The sequence below is a fragment of the Solea senegalensis genome, linkage group LG10 (assembly GCF_019176455.1).
Source record: "Solea senegalensis isolate Sse05_10M linkage group LG10, IFAPA_SoseM_1, whole genome shotgun sequence".
NCBI classification, from domain to species: domain Eukaryota; kingdom Metazoa; phylum Chordata; class Actinopteri; order Pleuronectiformes; family Soleidae; genus Solea; species Solea senegalensis.
The window spans coordinates 7,288,073-7,312,143 of record NC_058030.1 but is presented as its reverse complement, the minus strand read 5'-3'; the positions used below and the strand labels follow the sequence as shown (position 1 = coordinate 7,312,143).

Below are 24,071 nucleotides of genomic sequence, written 5' to 3'. Positions count from 1 at the left end.
TTCGTGCCTTTGTAGATCCACTGTGATCTGTAAGTTGTAATGTTGTTTATTAGTTTTGTCAAAAGATATTTCTTTAAAATGTAAAACTTTCAATTTGTGTAATTATAGTTTATTATGCTATTATTTTACTGGTCCGGCCCAGTTGATGCCAAATTGCTCTGTATGTCGCCCCTGAACTAAAATGACCATAGGTGTGAGAGCGGATGGTTGTTGGATGGACTGGTGACCCTGGACAGGTCAGCTGGGCTTGGCACCAGTGACCCCTGCGACTCTCAGGTGGAAGATAAAGCGGTAGAAGATGGATGGATGGACTTTGGTCACTGAAGTTGAAATATTTCACATATTTTTGGGACATGACCAAACTGACTCTTCCAATGTACTGATGTTATAGCAGACATTGACAAGTGAGTGACACCAGACAAAGAGAAGGGAAACTGAGCAAGGAAATGTCACTACTAGATCTGAAACTATGTGTGTGTGCGTCACTTAATTCAAGCTGTTGGTCGCACTTTTCTATGACTATAGTTAGCTCTAGCATTAGCTCCAGACAAGTAGTCGCCGGTTGTGTTTGCTCGCTTTACTCGCGCAAAGAACCCAATCAAAACAGAAATGCCCAGGCGAAAGCAGTTGTGAGACTAAGGTGACTTGACAATTTGCAATAATGCACCAAAAGAAGTTCTATATGTGGTAGTCAGCGGTCGGGATGTTGTACTGTACAGGTGTTCCTTGTACCATCACTGCATCATTTCATTGAAAACGTCTTGATTTCTGCGATATCACTGCAGCGTTTAACACACAAAGCAGCAACAAAGAGCTAATTTGGCGTGGCTAGTAACAATGTATCAAAGCACAAGAGGATTAATGTGAAAGGACTCCCATTTAATGAAAAGCACACCAGACCTTATTGCATACTCGGCAGTTCTAATCAGCAGCCTGTAGCTCTGTTAGCTCATTAGTTTTCAAGCTTTGAACACCTCACTGTACACTACCGGCACCGCGCTAACCACCAGACAGACCCATAAGTAGTTCAAACAAGATAAAACACCAGTTGTCAGTGAACTCATGAATGCACCGTAATAAATGAATCATTCACGTTAGGCAAGGTTGAGTGAATCTTCATGGTTCAAATGAGAGCGAAGGTTAATGATGAACAGCGAATATTCCCACATGACAGGAGTTAAGTGGTGAGCTGTCCATCGGTATTTGTACGATATTTAGCTTCCACATTTTTTTTTTTTTTAAATCTGCATTAAGCAAACACAGATATTTTTGGGCTCGGATTTCTAAGCCAACTTTATATTATTTATTTTACTGTCGACACACGTGCATATCAGTGTGGTGATACTCTTGGTACCATTTGCTGCACTTGTGTCTGAAATGAGGGCAATGCTAACCATTTCTTTGGTTATGAATGTGGTACGGGATTTGACACAGTGGGTAAACTGGTAAGGGCCTCGTAATGACGGGGGAAACGAGCAGAGCAGGAAACTGAACCAGTGGCTGTACGGCTCTGTGTCAGCTGAGATTGGCACAGCACCCCCTGCTACCCTCATACAGTAGAAGATGGATGGATGAATGGATGAAATGCTATAATAGTGTTTTTATTTACAGTGTACAATGTACAAATGAAAATGTCACACAATAACCAGCTAATTGTTGACAGACTTCCCTCGCAAAATGTCAATCAAAAACTGGCTCAAAAACTGGCTCCGCCTTTCAGGCAGTTGCTCCAATCATCCAGCAGAATGCCAACTGTCCACGCCTCGCCCACTGTTCCAATGACTCCCAGAGAAGCTGAGCTTCCCCGGAAGAGACATTTGCCCCATCGCTGTCGAGCTCACCACAGTGAAAATGCAGTGAAAATGCCATCCCATTTTATCGCACTGTAGCGCACATTTAGTATTGAAATGTAAAAACAACACAGTACATAGTATTTGACTTTGACATTTTAGAGGAAGCTGAGCTTCCCTTGCTGTCTTAGAGCAATCGCCACTGCTCTGAACAATTTTGAACCTAAGAACCTACTCCCTGTCAAAAACATCTCTACTCAAGGTAAAGAAAAACAAGGGTCTGCACTGGAAGTGTGTTAAAAAATATATAAACAGCTGAAAGGAAAGAGGAAATTGATGAGACATGCTGGTGTGGACACTTTTCTCCCAGACAAGGAAGCAAAACAGGGAGCTTCAGCCATGATAAACTAAGGCTCGCTCTCATACACTTCAGCGGATATCTGACATTCATGTAATGTTTTTATGGTCTGTTATTGTCAACTTGTCACCTCCTCTCACCTTTTTTTTGTAAAGAATACACAAATATTATATTTCTAATGTCTTGGAAGTAAAATAGCAACATTTTTATTGCAGGTCAGGCTGTTATTAAGAAAACAGTCAAGCGATTATGAAAAATTAAACAGGTTTATTTGCTCTAATTATTCCTCCTGTCCATGGTATTTGTAGGAGTGAAAATAAGCCTGGTTCATCCCTCGCCTTCCCATCTCCACTGAGCATGCAGGGCCCAGCACTCAACTACAGTTTATATCATCAGTCACTCTCACTGGTTGACAAATGATCAGAGGAGTCTATAAAAGACACCAGACATGATGTTCAGATAATGATGGAGGACATGCTGTTTAATTCTTAATGTGGCCCTGTGTGGAATTTCTCTCCGCAGACACCCACAGCAGCTGAAGCTCGGAGACACTTCATCTTATCCCAAGACATTACTCCACTCGGATATGAACACGTCTCTGTATCTGCGACCATTTCCAAACCTGCATATATACTGGAGCTGCGGGCCACATTTATCTCATTGTTGCACATAGTGAGGTCAGCAAATATGACTTGTCACAATTAAACTTTTAAAACCAGTTGATGTTGCAGACGATCACAGTTGATGTCAGGCAGTTAGAGACTGATTTGTGCTGCCGAGAAAAAGATGGAGAACCCAAATAATTGTTGTTTTAAGCTTCTTTACGGGCAGAAAACAATTAAACACTATACTATGTTACTCTATAACCCTAACTATAAACACACCTGAGCAAAATTCTTGAACTAAGATTGAATTTGCTGTCAGACAAATCAAAGAGTTTCCAAGGCTTGAACGTGTAAAAACATGTATTCTGACGCATAAAAGTGTATAAAAACCATAAATAACTTGGCAGATTTCCATGTCAAGGCATGCCATCCACAAAAGTCTCTCGAGAATCAGTCTATGCACACAAAAAAAAACTCCATTCCAGGATAGACAAAGGGGAAATGTACCAAGGGTGAGCCTGCGGCGTTAAAACGAAGGGTTAAACAATCTGACCTTTCACACATCTGAGGTAGTACTATATTGGAATTGGAGAAAATTATATTGCGATTCATTGAGTCATTGTCCTACAGTGACCTGTGACTGATGCAGTAACTAATAGGATACTATAGATGTGCAGCTATCTTTAAATGTGTAACTATGGTGAATTTCGTTGCAGTTTTTAGTTGTAGTTATTTTTATTCTCTTTTGTTTTTTTGTAAACAGAATATAAATATACTATCAGAAAGTGCATGCAGAGGCAAGAATTGTTTACCGAGTCAAACTGTTGAACTTTGTAAAATTCACTTCTAAATTCACTGCAACTCCAACCTGTTTGCAGCCCTCTCATGTCACCAACGTTGCCGGTGCTCCCTCTTGACATGAAGCAAATGACTTCCTGTGTGGAGTGCAGGAATGTCACCGGGGGACACGGGGTCTAAACACTTCGTATGATGAAAAGCACAGAGAGTCATGTGAAGCCCATGAGGCTTCGTCAGCACTGAGTGAATTTGAATGCAGTGGATATTTGTTTATATTTAAATGTTACACGCTGCAGTTTTAAGGAGGGAGTAAAGTTTGTTTGTTGTAAGCGTATAATCGCTGTGAAAGAAAAACAATGAATAAGCCTTGATACGTGCTTTAAGGCTGGCATCTTGTGTCCAGATTTCTCACCAGAACACGCCGTTCACATTTTAAGAGCAGAGGTTAACAACATGAATGACAAAGCAAAAACAACAACAAAACAAACAAGGATATCTTTTCTAGGGCGAGCGGAAAAGTCCTTTGTTACAAGCCGCAGCCTCACCATTAGCTGTTAATAAGTCTTACAAACAGAATCTTTGAATGTGGGTCACTGCAGAAGGCCTCCATCTGAGGGACACCGGGATTCTGGGGCCTTGCTGTCACAACTTCAAATGGTTAAGTTTGAGACAGTTTTAATTTTAGGTTTGGATTTGGGTTAGGTTAAAATGCAGTGCTGTGAAGAGGTACAATACAAGGGCAGAAGGGAACTGCACTGGCTGTGTACAGAGAGAGGAAGCGAGAAGGGTGGGTGACCAGCTTATCAACACAAAAGGGGTTCTGGCTGAACAAATTGCCTTCTCTGTTCACAGTGATTAGACTGCAACCAATACACACACACACACACACACACACCAACACAAACATGTGACACTGTGTTGGCAATCACACACTATTACAGCAAGATTTCCAGCCTCATTTCATTGGTACAAGTCAACCTTGTAGGACGCCGTGTGAATATATGTGCTCATGGGGAAAATGCTTGCTGATGTGTTACGAATTAACGCCTCCTCGTACTGATGACATGGAGTCCAGACAACAGAGATGAAGATCAGATGATGGGGAAGAGGAGATAACAGCCGTATCTCCCCCCTGTCATCATGGGCGGCTGAAGATCACTGAAGAGAACCTGTCCTCCAATGAAATGTACATATAGCTCGTATGCAGGAATTACGGCCTAGGTCTAGGTTTTCAAAACCAGCGCCCCTAGCGGATGTATAGCAATAATCACACAGCAAGATACGCATTCTCACCCATCAACTATGCAACCAATAGCCACATTTCATTGGAGAACAGTCTGGGTGTAACTTTCTTAATTCAACGTAGTTCATAATTCCAACCGAAATGAGCTAAAATGTCTCCAGAATAGGGGCGGGATTAAGAGAACTGATTTTCTGCACTTGGTTTGTCTGATATCAATTCACTAAATGGTGATATCAGTCTTTAAATAAACTCGATGTCTCTTCCCATTCGTTGACTGTCCTTGACAATTACAATTACAACACTAATCCCACAGTGGGGGGGGGTGTGGGGGGACTGGGCAGGGGTGAGGGACAGCAAACACACACCCTCTAAAAATGTGTAGGCATGTTTGCACAGTGTCTAAGCTGAGTTTAGGTGCAAAGCTGATTGTTACCCTGGGTGGGACTGCAACACAAAGGTTCTACCTAAACACACACTTCCATTGTTGGCTCGTCTGGCTAATGGAGTCACTTTAGCTATGACAGTGGACTGAGAGCTTTGTTTAAAACGACGAGACCACAAGAGAGCCCGGCAATTTGGGATTCTAAGTTCCAGTTACAGAGTGGTCTAACAGAACAGGCTTGTTTTAGGATGAACCCCATGGGAACCCAACATATTCTTCATTTTAAATTGTAGTAGCTGTTACCCTTTTTAAATGTTATCCTTTATCCTTTATACAGACTCAGTTTCAAGGGGTTTTAACCCTTAGAACAGGGACAATATTACTAAGATGAAATGGATACAGAGGCTATAAGCATATATGTGCAATATAGAGTGTTGTATATGCTTTTTTTCAGCTTGTAGGCAATCTGATGAAATGATTTATTTTGGTAACACTTTATATTAAGGAACACATATTCACCATTAACTAGGTGCTTATTAACATGCATATAAGTAACATACTAGCCCTTTATTAGTGAATATTAAGCACGTATTAACACCTTATTTAAGGAAAAATTCATTAATTCATGTTGTAATAGAGGTAGAATAAGGTTATGTAGAATAAGGTCTAAATAGGTGCGTAATAATTACTAATAAAATGCTAGTATGCTAGCATTTTAAACTTTTTTATATACGTCACAGTTCTGACTTTACGTATCGTGACCTCTGCACAATTATTGTTACTCAAGGTTATATCCAAAACAAAATTGCAATTTAAGATGAATCATGACTTGACTCAACAACAAATAAGAATTCAAAAAAATAAATTTTAAAGCCTGACGATGTGACATTTAAGCACACCCCCAGGATGTTTCCACATAAGGAGTTTATCAAGGCAATTTATCAAGGGTGCGCCTGGGGCACAGATCTGTGCCGTGTGAGCACTAAGGGTTAATCAATAAATCAATTATAACCTTTAAGCATAAGGTACACAAAGCGATCTGACAGACAGGCACCGCTGCACCTCTGAGAATTGGACTTGTGACCGAAGACTATTGGCCACTTGGACTGCTCTGCTTACAGTTCCCTTCAGTGTAAAGACTGCCACTCCAGCATCTGGGATGCTGCAAAGAAACCTAAAAAGAAAGTCTGCAGTCTTGCTTTGGGACAGAGAGCCTCCGTCCCAACACTTGGTCTTTTAACAATCTAGCACTTCTGCCTAATGAAGCTTTAAAGTGTGATTTCTATTCAGCTGTAATGAATATTTATGGAAAATCACTATTAATGAGTATTGATGTCCCTAAGATATATGAAAAAACAACAAACCTATAATCTTCATGCACACATACAAACAAATATGATACTGTTCCACGGTGTTTATTCTTTTTCAAGGACGTCTCACGAAAAGGGTAATTACAGTAAAAGCTCACCTTGCCTTGTGTGCGTGTAGCTGTTAGCCTTTTAAACAATAGCACGTCTGACATCCCATTGACCTACATGTGATTCATAATTCTGGAAATTATTGACATGCTCAGACAGCATTACTGCATTACCTAAAAATATTGATCTCATTTTTTTTTCCCTTTCCATAAATGACAGGATTTTAGCATCGACATGAGCGCCGCATTGATCCTCAGTCATTGATGTTCTGTCATAATGTGTCTCATAAACAGCTCTGTTAAGGCGAGCGTGGACAACAGGACCTTTACAGCACTGATTGATTGTGAAATCGGGTCGCGTTACTTACATCAGGAGGAACTTTTAGAAAAAAAAAAAAGAAATGCCTCTGAAAACGACAAACGTGCGCACACTGAAGGATTTCTTTTTAAAACATAGAAAATAAAATGATTGTCAGGAGGGAACAGTGTCACCATCTCATCTATAATTCATACACCCCCAGGATGTCCATATAAGGAGATGTCCACAGATCTGTGCCGTGTGACCACTAAGGGTTACTAGGTTACCTCAGGTGCTTTGTTTTTAACACATATATATCTGGCTAAAGGTGTGGTCATATCCCCCACCGCATTGAACACTGTAGATATAGTAGTAGTGTATAGGTAAACATTACAGTCAGCCAATGGTGGCCCTTCTCAGGGACTCAGTGTTCCTTTGTCTCGCTCCACTTGCTGCATTTGACTAATTAGCATTAATGCACTGACCTGGACACACAGCAGCAACAACACCTGGCATCATTTGGTATCTGATATGAGGGATTTAGAAACAGAGCCTTTGTCCATCCATCCATTTCTTATTCAGGCTGTGCAGGGTCACAAGTGGACGAGAGCGTATCCCAGCATGCACGGGGGTGTTTTCTGACATAATACATTAGAATACTGACAAGGCTGTTGTGTAATTAAAGGGATAGTTCCGGGGTTGTTGTTTTCTAAAGTGTGTGTGTAAACCTTACTTCTTCAATATTAATGTTTTATCTTGCTGTGCGATTATCAGCCTTTTGTCTCACTGGAAACCGAAGTTTTGCGTCTGCTCATTACCCGCACGCCAAATCCCATAGAGAGAGAATCAGTCATTTTTGCATCACGGCACAAACAAGCTGTTGATTCACTGCTGCCTCCGTCAGTAAGGTCAAATGTGTTAATGTGTTGGTATAAACTTACCAATCTAGTAGCTTTTTTATTTTTTTACTTTGGTGCGGGAGAGTGAGCAGGTTACAAACATCTGCTGTTCGTACGCACAGATTTTATAAGGTGATTCTTTTGTCACCTCACTTGAAAAAAACCAGAACTATCTGTATTTCCCCATTAAAATGAAAATGAAACAACAATGACGTCCATGTTTCAGATGATTCTACAGTGTGTTTTTATCTGCTCACCACTAAGTGCTGTCCGGCCCAGAGGAAGGAAGCAGTCCACTGAACATCAGTGTCACATTATTGCTTTAACAGCAACTCAGCACATGTGACTGACATGATGCAGGCTGTCACATTGATGTGGTGCATAATGGCTACTAATAAGCATTATACTGAATAAGCTCAAGCCTCAGGGCAAAAAGTGATGTGCGTGCTGTTACTTTTTTTTTTTTTAACTTTTAAACGGAAGCAAGGTGACTCACGAGATCAAAGCATTCCGTGGAAATAATACACTCCTTATATGGGCATCCTGGCGGGAGTCTTTATATGTCAAATCTTCAGGCTTCAAAAACATGCTTTTTTTATTATTTGTTGCTGAGTCAAGGTTTTTCTTTATTTCCGTTCAAGCCACGCAAACTTTGAACTGTGACGTATTTCCAAATTTCACAAATTCAATCAGATTCTAAAAAGGTTTGAGTACTTTTTTTGCTCAGGTGTTTTTATATAGTTGGTGAAAAAACTATATATAAATTCATCAGATAAAGAAAGAAAGAAAGAAAAAAAAGGATATAACAAACTCTATATTGCAGATTATACTCTTACAGCCTCTGTGTATGTGTTTTAACATAGTAATAGGAAAAACAGCCTAAATTCTCTGTGTTTTAAGGGTCAGCAATTGAAAGAATCTCAACCTAAACTGGGTTTTGCAACATCTCAAGTTTTCCTCTTGAGTTCAAATACCACAACATACATTCACTCAAGACAGAACCAGACTCTGCGCGGCCATCTGCCTCGACCGGTTGCGGTGAAAGGACAAATGGGGGGACAGAGGAGAGGTGGGGACAGAAAGTGAAAGAGGGATGCGAGGTAGAGACAGAAGAGAGAGACCAGGAGCTGATATATAACTGAACTCCATCCCCCAGTGACCTGAAATCTTATCAAACGAACACACACACACACACACACACACGTGGAGCATTAAAACAAAGATCATAGCTATAAACTCAAAAACTGCTAGTTTCTAACATTGTGTAGCGGGATTGCGGGTGTCGTAGCAGGGAGCTGTCGAGTGCTGATTACAAACTGTACAATACTTTCTCTCCGTTGGTCCATTTCCACTCAATTCCCCCGCTCTCTTTCTCTCAGGTGAACCACCTCGCTCAACGTTTCCTCTCTCCCACCGCTTTCCAACTTTCTGCCTGAGAAAACATTGGTTAAAAAACAAAGCTTCCCGTTTCACAAAGTGCCTCCCATTTTTCTGTGTTTTCCACTCAGAGCAGTAAATTATCTGTGACTGTAGCATGACAAACAAGGGGCCAGCGTGGAAGCAGCTGTGTGTGTGTGTGTGTTGCTCCTGGGTGGAAACACAAGTCTGGAGCCTCTGCTGCAGCGCCTTCTTTTTTTTCCCCCCTGAAAAATTCTCGCAGCGAGATGGATCGATAACCAAGTGAGGTTTTGTTCTCGCAAAATAATCAATGTCCATCAAACGTAAGTCTCCCAAAGTTCTCTATTTTCTAGTTTTTTTGGTTGGGTTTTTTTTTCTCCTGTTGTAAAGATGTATTGATATTGTAACTGATCTTCTTCACGCAACAATCTTCTGAGGATGATAGCGGTTAACACTCGGGTCCTCGCACCACTGTGTGAGTGCTCACACCCTAACAAGTGACCATATAATGTTAGCTTCGGTGTTTCTTACAGGCTGCATCATTAATATTTAAAACCAACACGGGGCGCGCGCTGACCAACGTACTAATGTAGTTAGCAGGAGTAAAAAGTGCAGGGAAAGAAATGGGAGTGAAGATGAAGGCTGCGATTATGGGGTGCAGCACAGTGCAGCTACAGCCAAAGTGCTGGTCCTCAGGGACCGCTAGATTTCAAATGCATCAAAGAGTGCACAAACAAAACTTCGCTGGTGACAACAGCTCACTTGTGTATGTAAATGGGGCAGCGCATGGCCAAGTGGAAAGGGAACTTGGCTTGATCTTGGCTCGTCACAAGCCGAGTTCCTTCCCTTCCCTTCGCTGCTCCTAATTCCAGGAAGGTTCCTATAGTAGGGGACGGGTTAAATGCAGAGAGGAATTAATAAAATACAAAAAAACTGGCGGGTTTACCAGGGAATATCTCAGGGACTAACAGTGCCATCAGAGAGGCTGATGAGTTGGACTAAGTGTACATGTGTACTAACCATCAAAAATGTCTGTCTGGACTTTGTTACTTAATTTAACCAGAAAAGGGACATAAAATGTCCTGTAACGGAGTGCTTTTGTCCATTTTTCCAGAATAACCTTCAGTATCTGGCAGTTATTTAAAATTAACTGCATGTTAAAATGGTGTTTTAACAATTGAAAATGAAGAAAAACCAAAAAGGTTCATCTGTAGATGAACAACAGATTTTGTGTGTTAAATTGGAAATTGGAACGGTATTTAAAAGACATATTTAAAATATCTCAATGTGCAGGTGTTCTTCCCACTTTCTCCTCCTGTGCTTCCTGAAACATCGCAAGTGAAATTACCGTAATAACCACATGTTGCGTATAATGTAAAGCGTAAAAAAGTGTGACGCAGAGAAGCGTGTACATATTATTGTCTCTACGATTCATTTGTAGTGAACCTGTTCAACTGTCGGCGAAAGAGAAAAAGTGCACAAAGTTTGCTCCTCCACTTTCTTTTGCTCTCGTTGTTTATTTTCAATCGCTGCTGTGCCGTGTGATCCTAATGCACTGTGATGTGTTGACTGGTGCCAGCTGAAAGGCTTCAGACGCTATCAAAGCCAGGGACACTGTAGAGACAGATGAAATGAATCACTGCTCAGGACTGAGTGAGAAATCCTCACACAAGAAAAAAAAAAACACCGCTCTATTTTTACCCAGCAGAAAACTTGTGTGTGCAATGCAGTGGACTTTATACAGCAGGGTGTGAGACTATAATTGACCAGATGAGTGCAAACGGCCCACAACGATTTGAATTTATTACAAAAGTCTTCTGTGTAGCTCACGAATAACTTTTCAGTTCAAACTTGCTTAGGAATCTATCATCTTTCCTGTTTTTTCCTGTTTCTCGTCAAATGTACATTAACATTGTTACGGTAATTTCATTTTATACACCGATCAAATTAGACAGAATATTTTAGGCTGAAGATAAGATAAATATAAAAAAATAAAATTAGATTGCCGTGACATATCAGTGAGTATTATATTCCCATTTATCCAGATCTGTTCCGGATCCGTTCCAAAATGTTGAGGGTCCTTCCTTGGTTCATGGCCCACCACTCAATAAAATTTTATGGCTATCTTCACTACTGTTGCTCTCGTAACGTAACGCCTTGTTTTCTACACCAAAGTCGGGCAACGTTTACAGTGCGCCACATTTTTACTATGACGCCATTATTGACCGTTATTTGAGCCAGAAACAAAATATTCATAAATATTTTAAAGAAATCCCGTTTTGTCACCGATATCACAGTGTCATAAAGAAAGAAAAATGACATAGTTTGTGTTTACACTGATCCCCAATATAATCCTTTGCTTTCACTACAAAGGGATTCTCTTGGCAGGCAGGACGGGGGGCTTTAAAAGACGATTGGTTTTTGACACTTGATCAGTATAGAGAAGACACTGCACCCCTATGAGGATACTTTCAATTCAGCAGGTTCATCTTCAAACCTGCCTCAGACTTCCTTACACTTGTTCAAGTGCTGACATTGTGGTCATTGGGATTCATTATGTTCAGTTGGTGTCGGTTTGGTTAATGACGACTGAAAATGTGGGAGAGAAAAACCACTTTTTTTTCAGCTCGAACACTGAGCGACAGCACGGTGGTGCACACTAATGTGTGATATGGGGATGGGATGTATGATTTTAAAGCACGAGGCCATTAAAGGCACTCACACTGAGTTGGTTGTGGCAAATGTTCGCGGATTGGGAGAATTGTTCATATTTCACCATCTCACACCCAGTCGGGCTCATTCATTCATTTTCACCTGCCACAAGGGGCAGACCTGATGATCTTTTTTTTTTTTCATAATACTTTACATGTTTTTCTACACAAAAAAAAAGTATAAATAGACGTAGACTAGTCTGTGGGAAAAGCAGGTGAAAATCACTTTTCTACTTTTGCCTTCCTCAGTGTGTCCCCCCCCGCTGCGCACGCATGTGCATGTGTGCATGTGACCACGCCCAAGGAGCGAACTGTGAGGCTTCGTATTTATATACGTGACCCATTTAACATATTAAACCCTTAGAACACAGAGCATTTTGGCTGCTTTTTTCCATGACTATGTTTAAACATACAGTATAGACAGAGGCTGTAAGAATGTGCAATACAGAGTCTGATATTCTTTTTTTATTATAAGCAATCTGACGCAAATGTACTCGAAATGTTTAAAATTGGATTGAATTAGTGAAATTGGGAAACGCGTCGCAGTTCAACGTTCGCTTGGCTCGTTTTTATGAACAAAAAGAAAAGAAAGAACGGTCTATTTTGTGACTTCAGCACAATTATTGCTACTTTAGATACTTAAAAATGCGATATTAAATGAATCATTACTTTGACACACAAAAATGTGACTTATAAACAAACACCACAGGATGTCCATATAAGGAGTTGTGTATTTTTCCCACGGCAAATTACCACGGGTGCACCTGCGGGACAGACCGGTGCCGCGTGAGCACTAAGGGTTAAATATGAAACCCATTTTGGAGCTGCCCCAAATCAAAAGCTTCTGGAGCGTACTATTCTAAAAGTCCTTTCTGCGTCGTTTATTCTATCAGCTCACTGATAAAGTCGTAGAATTTTCCACTGACACAAGTAGTTGCAGGTGTTTTTTATCTTATTCCTCCAAACAAATGTCCCAGCAAAAGAAAAACATCATCTGTGACTGTGTGTGGTCCTGAGGCCAAAGAACAGCAAAGGATACAAAAAAAAAGCAGGTAAAGAAAATGGGATATCAAAAGTGTGTTGGTCTGTGTTTAGTGCCTACTCAGGGAAAATCAGTCTGTCTAATAAAATCTGTAAAGGCAAAAGGCCAAAAAATATACTTTAAAAAGATTTGTGCTCATGAGCAACCGAGTCACGTCTGCATGCATTCAATTGAAAAGCTTTGTGGAAATGTATGAACCCGGGCAGCGTTGTTCTCTCTCTTCAGAGTTAAAAAATAAATAAATAAACAAAAAAAGAGAAGGCATTTAGGAAGATACTGCACCAGGCGACAAGGAGGAAAATGAGTTACCCTTTTATTAAGAGACAAAATCAGGGATTTAGTTTTCATAATCTTCCACTCACTCATTCACAGTGCAGGCTTTCCTCGTGTCCACTGATTTGAATGCAGACCAATTCACATTCTGCACAACGGGAGAATTCCAAGTAGTTTTGCCGAAGGTCAACGAGACCAAGGAATTACTGCCTATCATGAAGAGTGAGGTAAACTTCCCTCGGGTTTGTTAAAGGTGCTCTAACCCCACATACAGTATTTTCTAGGGAACTGGCCATAAAATGTGATGTACGCGTCTACATTCAGGGGAGGAAAGAACAGCTTTGAAGGCAATAGATTTAGCTGTTAGTGGTGGTATTGATGACCACTACATTGCAGAAGAACTTTAATAACACATCCATCCTTACAAGTTGGACCATCACAAAGTCAAAAGGCCTTTAAAATCAAAGATTTATTTTGAATCCTTAATATAGAATTATGATTCATTGTTAGACTAAAGTCTGTATCCAAAATGATTCATCCTGCATAGCAACAATCATCTCAAATACGACTGCTCATATCAGAGTGACACATTACAGGAGGTTATATTTGTTTAAAAGTTGTAAATCAAGCCTTGGCCGTATTTAAGTGTTTTTTGCTATCATTGTACGAGCCAGTGATGAAAAAACTGCTTCATTCATCCATTCTCACCATTATAACTGGTAGAAATCATGTCAGGAGGCGGATTCTGGGCCTTATTAACTACTACAACTACATGACAATGTCCAAAAAACCCTTAAAGGTCTAACTTGTGTTCATTTTTTCCTGGTTGATGATTACCATGTTGTTGTTTGTGAATATTTTACTGTGTGGAGGTGGTTTTTGTGTGTTAGGAGAACTCCCCATCCTGGCAAGTCATGAACCAACAACCTGTTGAAAACCAGTCAACCTATAGATGATAAAAGGCTGCATTTGATATTGATGGTTCAGTTGTGGAGAGGCCAAAATCAGTGTGGAACTACAGGCCAGGACATTGTTCTGTACTCTGTGATGGCGTCAGTGTGCAGATCGAGGTGCTAAGACCGCAGCGCACACGGTCTCTCTCGCTCTGAGGGACTGGAGCGAACGCAGCGGAGACACTTACATGGAGGTGATGTTCTGGAAAAGATCCTCGATCCCGCCGGTGCTGTTCCCCGCGCTGTCGGCGCCCTGGAAGGAAAGCAGCGGTAAGAACTCGCTGCTGTCGGACTTATTGCAGTAGATCTCTGTGGGCGAGCAGGTGCAGGTGGGTGGGCAGTCCAGCAAGGAGCTCAGGTACTTGTGAGAGAAGACGGTGAGCAGAAAGAACACCTTCCAGCCGCACCAGATCCTGGGAGCGCGACGCACGCCGAATGCGCCAAATAACGCACCAGATCCATCCATGCTGTCACGATTCAAGTCCCCAGATTTTTGTTTTCTCTCTCCCCAACTTTGCAGCAAAGCAGTAATGATTTATTTATTTTTTTTCTCTTATGACTCAGAGAATCCTCCGCTCCGCGCGGTGGTGGGCGTGACGTGACCGCGTCCTCTTCACCTTATTTCTCTCAGCAGTCGAGTGTGGATGTTGAAATTAAAAAAAAAAAAAAAGGAAAAAAGAATACATCTCCCTTCACGTCCGTGCGTATCCATCCATGCGCGCGAGCGCGCGCGTGTGTGTGGGTATGTCACTGATTCTTATGATGCCAGTCACGTTTTTCTGATGAACTGAGAAAGAAGAGAAGAAAAAAACAACAACAACACCGCAGGAAAGAAATGGAATGAGGAGAGAAAAGAATCCAGTGGATGAACCAGGTGTCTGACATGAAGAGGTTTGAACGCGTGAAGTCTCATTCCGCTTCTCTTGTTCTCCTTTCTCTCTGCGTCGTGTTCGTCATCTCTCTCTCTCCTCTCTCTCCTCTCTCTCCTCTCCCTCTCTCTCCCTCACGCTGTTGCTGCTACAGGCTGCGAGGATGGCGGAGGGACATAGACAGATGCTGGGAGGCAAAGTGAGGCAGAGAGACTCACGTCCCACCTACTGGACAGAGTGGAAAATGAGTCAAACGCGCACACAAGCATATTGTGTGACGGGTATTATGTGTACGCGCGCGCGCGCACGCATACACACAAGCACACAGTGACATTTTCTCTTTTTTTTTAATTTTATTTTGGAAACCTGTGTGATGATCAATCATGAAACTGTCCTGCAGCCACACTCCCCATATGGAGCTTCACATATAATTTGATTGCATGGAATTCAATTCAAATTTTGTATTCTTCATTATTCACAACAGGGTCAGAAATGGACAGAAAAGTACCCCAAAAAAGTAATGTCCAAAAGAAAAAAGAAATATAATAATTCAGTTATAAAAGGCAGGAGTATAGATCTCTCTCATATCACTGGACTTACCCTACGTTATGCTTAACCCTTTAACACTGAGCATATCACAGACTTTGCATTACTGTGCTTACGCAAGGGTTCGTGCTATCGGGAAAATTCAGAAGGTTTCTGAAAGCTGAGAAGTTGCAAGTCAAATCCAACGTGTGGTTATTACGGTAATTTCACTCGCACTGTTGCAGGAAGTTGTCTTTGTCACCAGAGAGGAGAGAGTCGGAGAAACGCCTGTACATAGTTTCCATTTTTTGCCCTGTTTTTGGATTCAAGACTCAAACAAATGTTATTTTTAATTTTATACTGTTCAAATTTCAAATTTAACATTCGTTTTAAATTGTTAATACGCTATTTTAGTATGCAGTCAATTGTAAATAACTACCAATGGGCAAAAACTCTTAGTTACATATATATTTTCTGCCCCTTTTATGGTTAAAATGACCAAAAAACAATCCTCCCTACCCAGGCTTTAAAGTGACACGATACAGAATGTTAAGGGTAAGGGTCTGATCTGTCAAAGCCTGATCAGATCTGCATCACCACCTGCATCGCCTGCATATGCAACGTCTGTACTTAAGGCTTACCTCGCCCCCAAATGTTGCTGCTTCCTGAGGTAACAGGAAACGGTAACGCTGCTGTTCTAATAACGAGGTGATTATGCTCACTGTAAGCTCTACAGGTGCCCACGTACGCGGGTTAACATGTCACTCCTGTTGGATAACGAACGAAGAAATAAGACCTGTTAGTCTTTTGTGTAATATTTCATTTTATATTTGTCCTTACTCTAAAGCACTACACTACACTGCTGCTGCTGCTGCTGCTGCTGCTGCTGCTGCTGCTATTTTTATTCCACTGTGCTTTTTGGCTAAAAGCGTCTGGTCCCACCCATTCAGATGACATCAATCAGATATTAATGTCATGACTTCTTAATGTACCTATGACCATAATGCATTATGGATGAACCATTGATTCCTAATGGCCAGTTAATGTACTGCATGTAACCAGGCTGTGGTTCCATGATGGATGGACAGAAAACACCCTGCCCCCACTTCTCACTCTTCATCTCTCTCTCTCACACACACACACACACACACACACACACAGACAAGTTGTTGTTGTCACAGTTCACTTTAGGGGACATTACGCAGACTTGGATTCATTTCATGCACCATTATATTTCTATTCATAACCTTAACCTAACTAACTAACTAACTACAACACAAATCTTACCTCAAACCATGAGCAGGGCGTCAGAAATGAGGTTGTTCCTTATAAGGACTGGGCTGTGGTCCCCATGAGACACACGGGTCCTGCAAAAGGGTACAGGATTAACCGCAGTGTCCTACAATAGTTGTGTAGGCCTGCGAACGCGTGCGTGCATTTGCGTCGGTGTGTATGTGAGGTGTGATTTCATCAACTGTATAGTAAGAAGTGGACGGAACATACCAATTTGAAAAGTGAGGATTTGGAAGCAGCGGCTGTAAGCAGGTTGTAAAAGAAAAAAAGAAAAAAGTACTCAATTTCAGTGGAAGTCTCTGGGAAAATTCTGCTTCTCACTTGATTTATAATGCCAGCAAACATTTTCCTGAGGTCTTAATTGTCTCCACTGCTAGAGTTTCAACTCTTCTTCAATAGAACATGGTGTCACTTTTGTAAAGGATGGTACCGTTTATAGGGAAACGGCTAGTAAACATATAGGTGGACAGCCAGTGTGGCTGACACTTGGTATCATCCAACAGGGGCCACGTTTAGGTAAATTTAGACACTCTAAATCAGGGGTGTCCAACTCATTGTACGTCAGGGGTCACATACAGGGCAGTCTGATCTCAAGTGGAGTAAAATAATAGCATAATAACCGACAAACAACAAGAACTCAAACGTTGAATTACATTTAATGAACCTTTTCACAAAACATATCATACAACTCAAAGATCACAATGCATCTACAAAGGTACAACACATTTTTAGTCACAGGTATCTGGACCTAAAAGAGTATTTCACATATGATGACAACATATCAAACTCTCGAAATGATTTTTTATTACACATCTATGTCGTATTCCTGAAACTAAAGTGGGAGCTTATGAAAGATGGGGACAACTTAGGAATGACTGTATGTATAACGACATAATTATAGTTGATTATCTTCAATGACGTGTCAACTTTCCTGCTCTGCTTCTGGACAGTGGTCAGGGACGTGCAGGGGGGATATTACCTCCAGGGCTGGAACTTCATAGTAACTAATGCTAGCAGGGGTGTCACACACGTTTGACACCCCTGCTCTAATTTGACTGTAGGTGTGAGAGTGTGAGTGGATGGTTGTTTGTCTCTATGTGTCCCTGTGATGGACTGGCCATCTGTCCAGGCTGTACCCCGCCTTTCACTCTGTCACGACCCTCATGTGGAGGATAAAGCGGTAGAAAATGGTTGGATGGATGGATGGATGGATGGCAATGCAACGGTCAAATTCAAAATCTTAAAGCTTCATAACAGGGGCTCAAAGGACGGAGGGACGGATACAGGAAGCTGCTATGTTAAGGACACAAACAACATGAGCGGAATGGAAGACAGAAGACATTTTGTGTGTGTGTGTGTTCCCTAATTCGTGGAGGTTTTACTGCATGGACGCCGCTCAGTGCGTCTTCAGTGCGGCTGACAGCTCGTCAAGATGATCAACAAGTTCTGGGGTGGGAACATGACATTGTGTGAATGCGGAGGGCGGAGTTGACGGCGCGCTGCTGTCATCGGAAGAAAAGAACACAACATTGCATTATTTAACCGTGACAACAAAATGACAACTGAAGGTACACGAAAACAACCGCTGGCAGGATCGGTTTATTCATCGCAGAACCATTGTTCTACTTAAAGTTTTCCTCCATTACGTATCATTATTATTATTATTACTAATCTATAACAGATTACAGTTACTGCCACTGTGTCGGTGCTATTTCCATTGGCACCAGACATTATTCATAAATGATTTAAAAGGAAGTTAGTGAAGTCATTAATTGTTAATAAATCACAGATGAATACTTTATAACAGTGTTTGGGCAGCTCGGATGTTTGAATATCCTCCGCCAGCATGACAATTGGCCTTCATTTCCCAAACTGCCATAGAAAGCAGCACAGAATTCATTGTGCGACCAATGTAAAGAAAATCATTGAATGTTGATAAACGAGGCGGCTGAAAAGAGTTTTTATTTAAGTATCACGGGCACACACACATGTGTATATACATATGTATATATATATATATATATATATATATATATATATATATATATATATATATATATATATATATATATATATATATACATATATATATATATATACATATATGACAACTGATGATATCTGAGGCAATAAAAATAAATCATTTACATTCTCATTGCTGATGTGACGGCTTGCCAATTATTAATAGTCACCGAATGCAGATTGAGTTCACTTTTTTTTGACCTACGTAATGATGACAGGCTGAAGCAATGGTTGTTAAATGTCAGAAACAGCGGACTCAAGTCATGGAGGACATTCAGTTCAGCATCGATGAGAGGGTAGACAGAAATGTACAAATTAAAAACTAACATGGTGCTTTGCCAAGAAAGGCTTACAGTACCTGCACGGGTGGATAGCGACATTTAAAGAAAGAATCAGTCGGTCTTTGTGCCTTTTTATCAACAGCACAATGTCAGTTCACCTTCTGAACTTGACCGGGCAAAGTCATTACTAAATGCTTGTTCGTGGTCTGGATAATAAATGAGTTATAGTTCATTCCTATTTCTATTTTGCAAGCAGGCTCTTATTGGAAAATAGCAGCTTCCATTCACACTGGCGTCCACTCACACTTACATGTAATCATGTAAGGGAACATCATTTACAAAAGTCTAATCATGTGCTATTGAAGAAGAGCTGAAGTCTATTCACTTCCTTCAGAAAAAAGACGTTTACTGACAAGTTTTTTCATTTTCACAATCTCAAAGTGCTACTGGTTAATGAAAAGGTTGAACAAACCAAGATGTGATAGAGTGAGATAAGAAACAGACCATCTAGTGGAGTTGCCCCCTGGTGGTTATTCTATTCCTTCCTGTTTAGCTTCAACCACCAAACCAGGCGACTATGAACGCTTCTTATAAACGGCCTATATCTGGAGACGCCAATCACAGTACGTGATGGTGCATGAAGGACAGAAAATGACAGAAGACTTTGGAGCATTCCCATCCTTAAGGAAATTACAGCCAGGAAGTAATGAAGTCCATGCTTGAGAGGAGATAAAAACAGGAAACAGTCTGGGAATTGAACCGCGATTAAAGCAAGCAACAGAATCCTTTTCCTGACTGAATTTATGTTAGAGCTTTATTTGACTAGTAGCTTTTGGCTACTTTTTGCCATTCGAATTCAAATCACAACCTCATAAATTATCCCTTTAACATCTAAGCCTCAAAATGTCCATCTTTTAATGTCCTTCTGGCCTTTTTAACCATAAAAAGGGCCAAAAGATGTACTGTGAGTTCAGAGCTTTTGCCCATTTTTCCGGAATAACCTTCAATATCTGGCAGTTATTTACAATTCTCTGCATGTTAAAATAGTGTGTTAACAGTTTAAAATGAAGAAAAACAAAACGTTTTATTGAGAAAAAAAACACTGTAGTTACATGAACACCAGAATTTAAAATAGTACAGTATAAAACATGTTTAAAATAACATTTCTTTGGGTCCAAAAACAGGCCAAAAAATAGAAATGGCGTTTTTCTAAAGCATCATGACATCCTGAATTTGGAGCTTTCAGAAAACTTAATGTAGCGTTAACAGTTTGAGAATATGAGTGCTCGGATGTGCTTGTCTCGTAAAAAAAAAAAAATCACAATTGAAAGCAGCATAATTCTAAACACGTTCCAGCGGTTCCAGCGGTTCCAGCGGTTCCAGCGGTCCTCAAATACAACAGCTTGACTGGCTGTTCAAACAGAGGCTCAATAACAATAGAGACAATGAGTGTGATGTCATTTTTTAGAACTGGTATTTGTTATACATATTTTAAGTCACTGCACCAAGTCCAATAAATCTGAAAATAGTGACTGTAAGGAGCCTGTTTTAGAGTACAACACACAAGCTCACTATCCATCCATTGTACACACACACACACGCACACACATCGGCAGAAAAACCACAGAACATTACAAGCAGACAATGTTTTTAATAGAAATCCATTTCCTTTTCAAAGGAGCAGTAAAACATTGAATTTCCTGCCTGTCCTGGTCCTTCCATCTGTCCTCGGGGCCTTTTGTGGCTCTGCTGCGATGGACTGTGGCCTGCTAAAGAGCCAAACACATCAGGGTGTGGCAGAAACCACACACATCTAAAACCACCAGCAGCAGCAGCAGCAGCAGCCCAGGAGCATTACAGACGTTAATGTGGAACTGGTTTAATGTACTGTGTGGGGGCATGGTGGTGAACACGCTCATTTAAAATGCAAAGACCATTTGAATTGTTTTCTTTTTACGGTGAGGATTTGTTTCTAATAGTCACCGCATGGACTAAATTGATGGCATGTTTGTCTAATGTCGGGTTTGGTGTGGGAGTAGTTTACAAACTTCAGTTTCCAAAAGGAAATGGCAGTGAACACATTCTTAAAATGTCGTAGACTTTTGTTAATTGGCTAAAGAGGAGTGAAAATAGTGAAAAAAACATATAGAAGGGCGTCGCTGATAACTAAAATTGTGGGTATTCACGATAGCGACTCTGCATTTAACAATAGTATGAGGAAGAGCCTGTTGTGCTTGAACTGTCACTGGCATTGACGGAGATTTTATGGACCTGACCACCACATATTTTGCAATTCCCTCTTCTTTCTTTTCTCTCTTTCTTCCTCCACCGGTCGTACCTCCTCCTCCTCCTCCTGTACCCACACTTATTATGTCTATCAGCGATCCTCTTGCGCCTGCTCTTTCGAAACACGTTTTTCTTTTTTTCCTCTTTGTACCTTTGCACTAAATCTTCCTTCCATCCGTCGGGGTCAATCGCCGTGTTGTCGTTCGGTCCATTCAGCCAGCTCCTCAAATCCACGCGCCGCAAAGTCCTTGGGCAAGACGCTGAACCCTAAATTGCTCCTGATGGCTGCCGTCAATGTGTGAATATATGGATGAAGGAGAGGCACTATACATGAAAGCACTATATAAATGAAGGAGTGAATGGTACCTGCGGTGAAAAGTGTGTTGAGTGCTCATTAAGACTCGAAATGCAGTGCATTTACCATCCATCCACGAACCTACAGTACACTTTCTATGCTGAAGGGTTGTGCGTCGAAGAGAGAGACAGTCTGACATGGGGCACGTCGCTTTATTCATTTTGTTTCATCTGCTTGTTTGTTTGTGAGTTAATGAATAACTTAAGTCGTGCACATAATGTAAATGTAGGGTTGTTTTTGTCTTTTCCTCACGTTGAAGGCCTGCGGTATGAGCTCTTGACCTTTACTGTGACTTCTGTTGTATTTCTTTTATCTTGTGTTATACTGTTGACAACAACAACAAAGAAGGATAATAAAACATGACAACAAAGGCCTCTAGGAGGGAGGAAAGGTTTAGACCTCAAACATGCACACAATGCATTTTGGGAATTAATTAAAAAAATAAAAAAAACCTCCACATTAATGTGCAGAATACACACATGTACTGCATGTAGAACTGCTAATTGTTATTAGTATCCAGATGCTAAAAGGCCGTAGTGGTGTGTGGGTAAGGTTTCTTTTTAATACCCACATTAAGCTGACCGTTTGTGATAGTTAATGACCCCCAAACGTGTGAGGTAATCAACCAACCTTGCCATCTCTTTCTCTCTCTCTCTGTCTTCACACAGCCAGTGCACGCCTCGTCTGCCCATGTACTTCTTCACATCACTGCATTTTTAACCTAAATCCAAACTAAATTTTAAACTTTGAAGTTATTGTATATTGTTATTAATATTAGTTTCCTGGTACTGACCTTGAAGACCACTGCTTACTTTGTCCCAACATTTTTTAAAGGCCACATAGACCGGAAGCTCCAATTAACGCTGCGTTTGTGTGTGTGTATCTGCGTCATTACCTCGTTTATGAAACCCTAAAGTTTCAGAACAAACAGTTCAGCCACTGCTGAGAAAATAGTGTTGTATTGTTTTCCTGGGCTCTGCGAAGCGGATCGGCACTTCCTTAATTTGATGTCGTCATCAGAAATCCTCACCACTCCTCTCACCACCGTAGCGCCTCCTGGTGCGGGCACTAGTCCGGGCACATCCGGTTGCGTACATTCAACCGCAGAAGAAGAAGAACTACTCTCGTTGTAGCTGCTGAGATGCAGAGCATCCACCGTGCCAGAGGGGGAGCTGTGTATCTGAGAGCTGGCCTATCTATTACGTCACTTCCAGGTACCTGGCCAATCACAGGACAGTGGGAAAGCTCTCGTTGGCTGGCCAATCACAACACAGTCCACGTTCTGGGGGTGTGGTTTTGGTCTGAAACAGCGCGGCTGACGAGAGCGTCAGTGAGGAGATATTTTGATCGGCTCGTTTGCAGCGATTAGGAGGTTTTTAACCATGAAAACAAGTTCATATATGTAAGTAGACCTCCATAACTAACATATATGTGTGATACAAGCATTCTATGTCGCCTTTAACACTTATACCATGAAGCAGCGGTTCTCAAACGTTTCATACCAAGCACCACCTGAGAAAATGTTGAGCTCTTGAAGAAATTATCGTCAGCGTTAAAATAAAGTGAGTCAGAGCAAAGTCAGCCACAGACTTTTCACTTTTTACTCTCTCATCATCATCCTCCTCCTCCTCCTCTTCCTCTTCCTCACACATACTTCAGAGACTAGAGAAATTAGATTAAGATGCAGCGACAGATAAGGCGACTCCCATTATTATTATTTAATAATACACACTCTCAATCACATTCACTATTTCTGATTTTCCTCCAAGTACCATTAGAGGGGGCTCATGAACAACTCGTGGTACACGCACCACACGTTGAGAACCATGGCCTGCAGTTTAACAACAACAATAACAACAAGCCACTAGATATGACCCAACAATAAAACAGTTGTAACTGCCGGCTATTTTTTTTTTTTATGTCAAATCTTTTGTTTCTGAGCTCAACTCAACACATTGTGGAGCTCTGTTTGTACGTCAGTCTTCAACCCACTGAGCACTTTCAACTCTCATCATTTCACAGAGCTCCTTTAAGGGGATTAAGATCCTGTAGTTAGTGTGATCTGGTTAGCTCTCTTCATACTTTTAGGCCAAACAAATATATTTATAACTATAATATTGGATTATTTCTCTCTCTCTATCAGAGACCCCAAAAAGCCAGAGGGACAGATGAGTCAATTTAGTGTGTAATGGACTTATGCTATTGTGATTTGTTCTGTCAAAGAGACACACACACACACACACAGATATAAGAACACCATTAATGACTAGGTT

At 41.0% G+C, this 24,071-nt stretch overlaps 2 protein-coding genes across 6 annotated transcripts in view; both read right to left on the bottom strand.

Moving 5' to 3' along the window:
- LOC122776392 (NT-3 growth factor receptor-like) overlaps window positions 1-15,093 on the bottom strand; it is a 95,245-nt gene extending 80,152 nt beyond the window's left edge. For both annotated transcript variants that reach the window (XM_044036910.1, XM_044036911.1), the window contains exon 1: window positions 14,356-15,093. In XM_044036910.1, coding sequence (XP_043892845.1) covers window positions 14,356-14,633 — 278 coding nt within the window. In that variant the 5' untranslated portion in view covers window positions 14,634-15,093. The remainder of the gene's footprint in view (window positions 1-14,355) is intronic.
- LOC122776381 (receptor-type tyrosine-protein phosphatase zeta-like) overlaps window positions 1-24,071 on the bottom strand; it is a 940,026-nt gene that overhangs the window by 445,787 nt on the left and 470,168 nt on the right. The gene's annotated exons all lie outside the window — the stretch shown is intronic.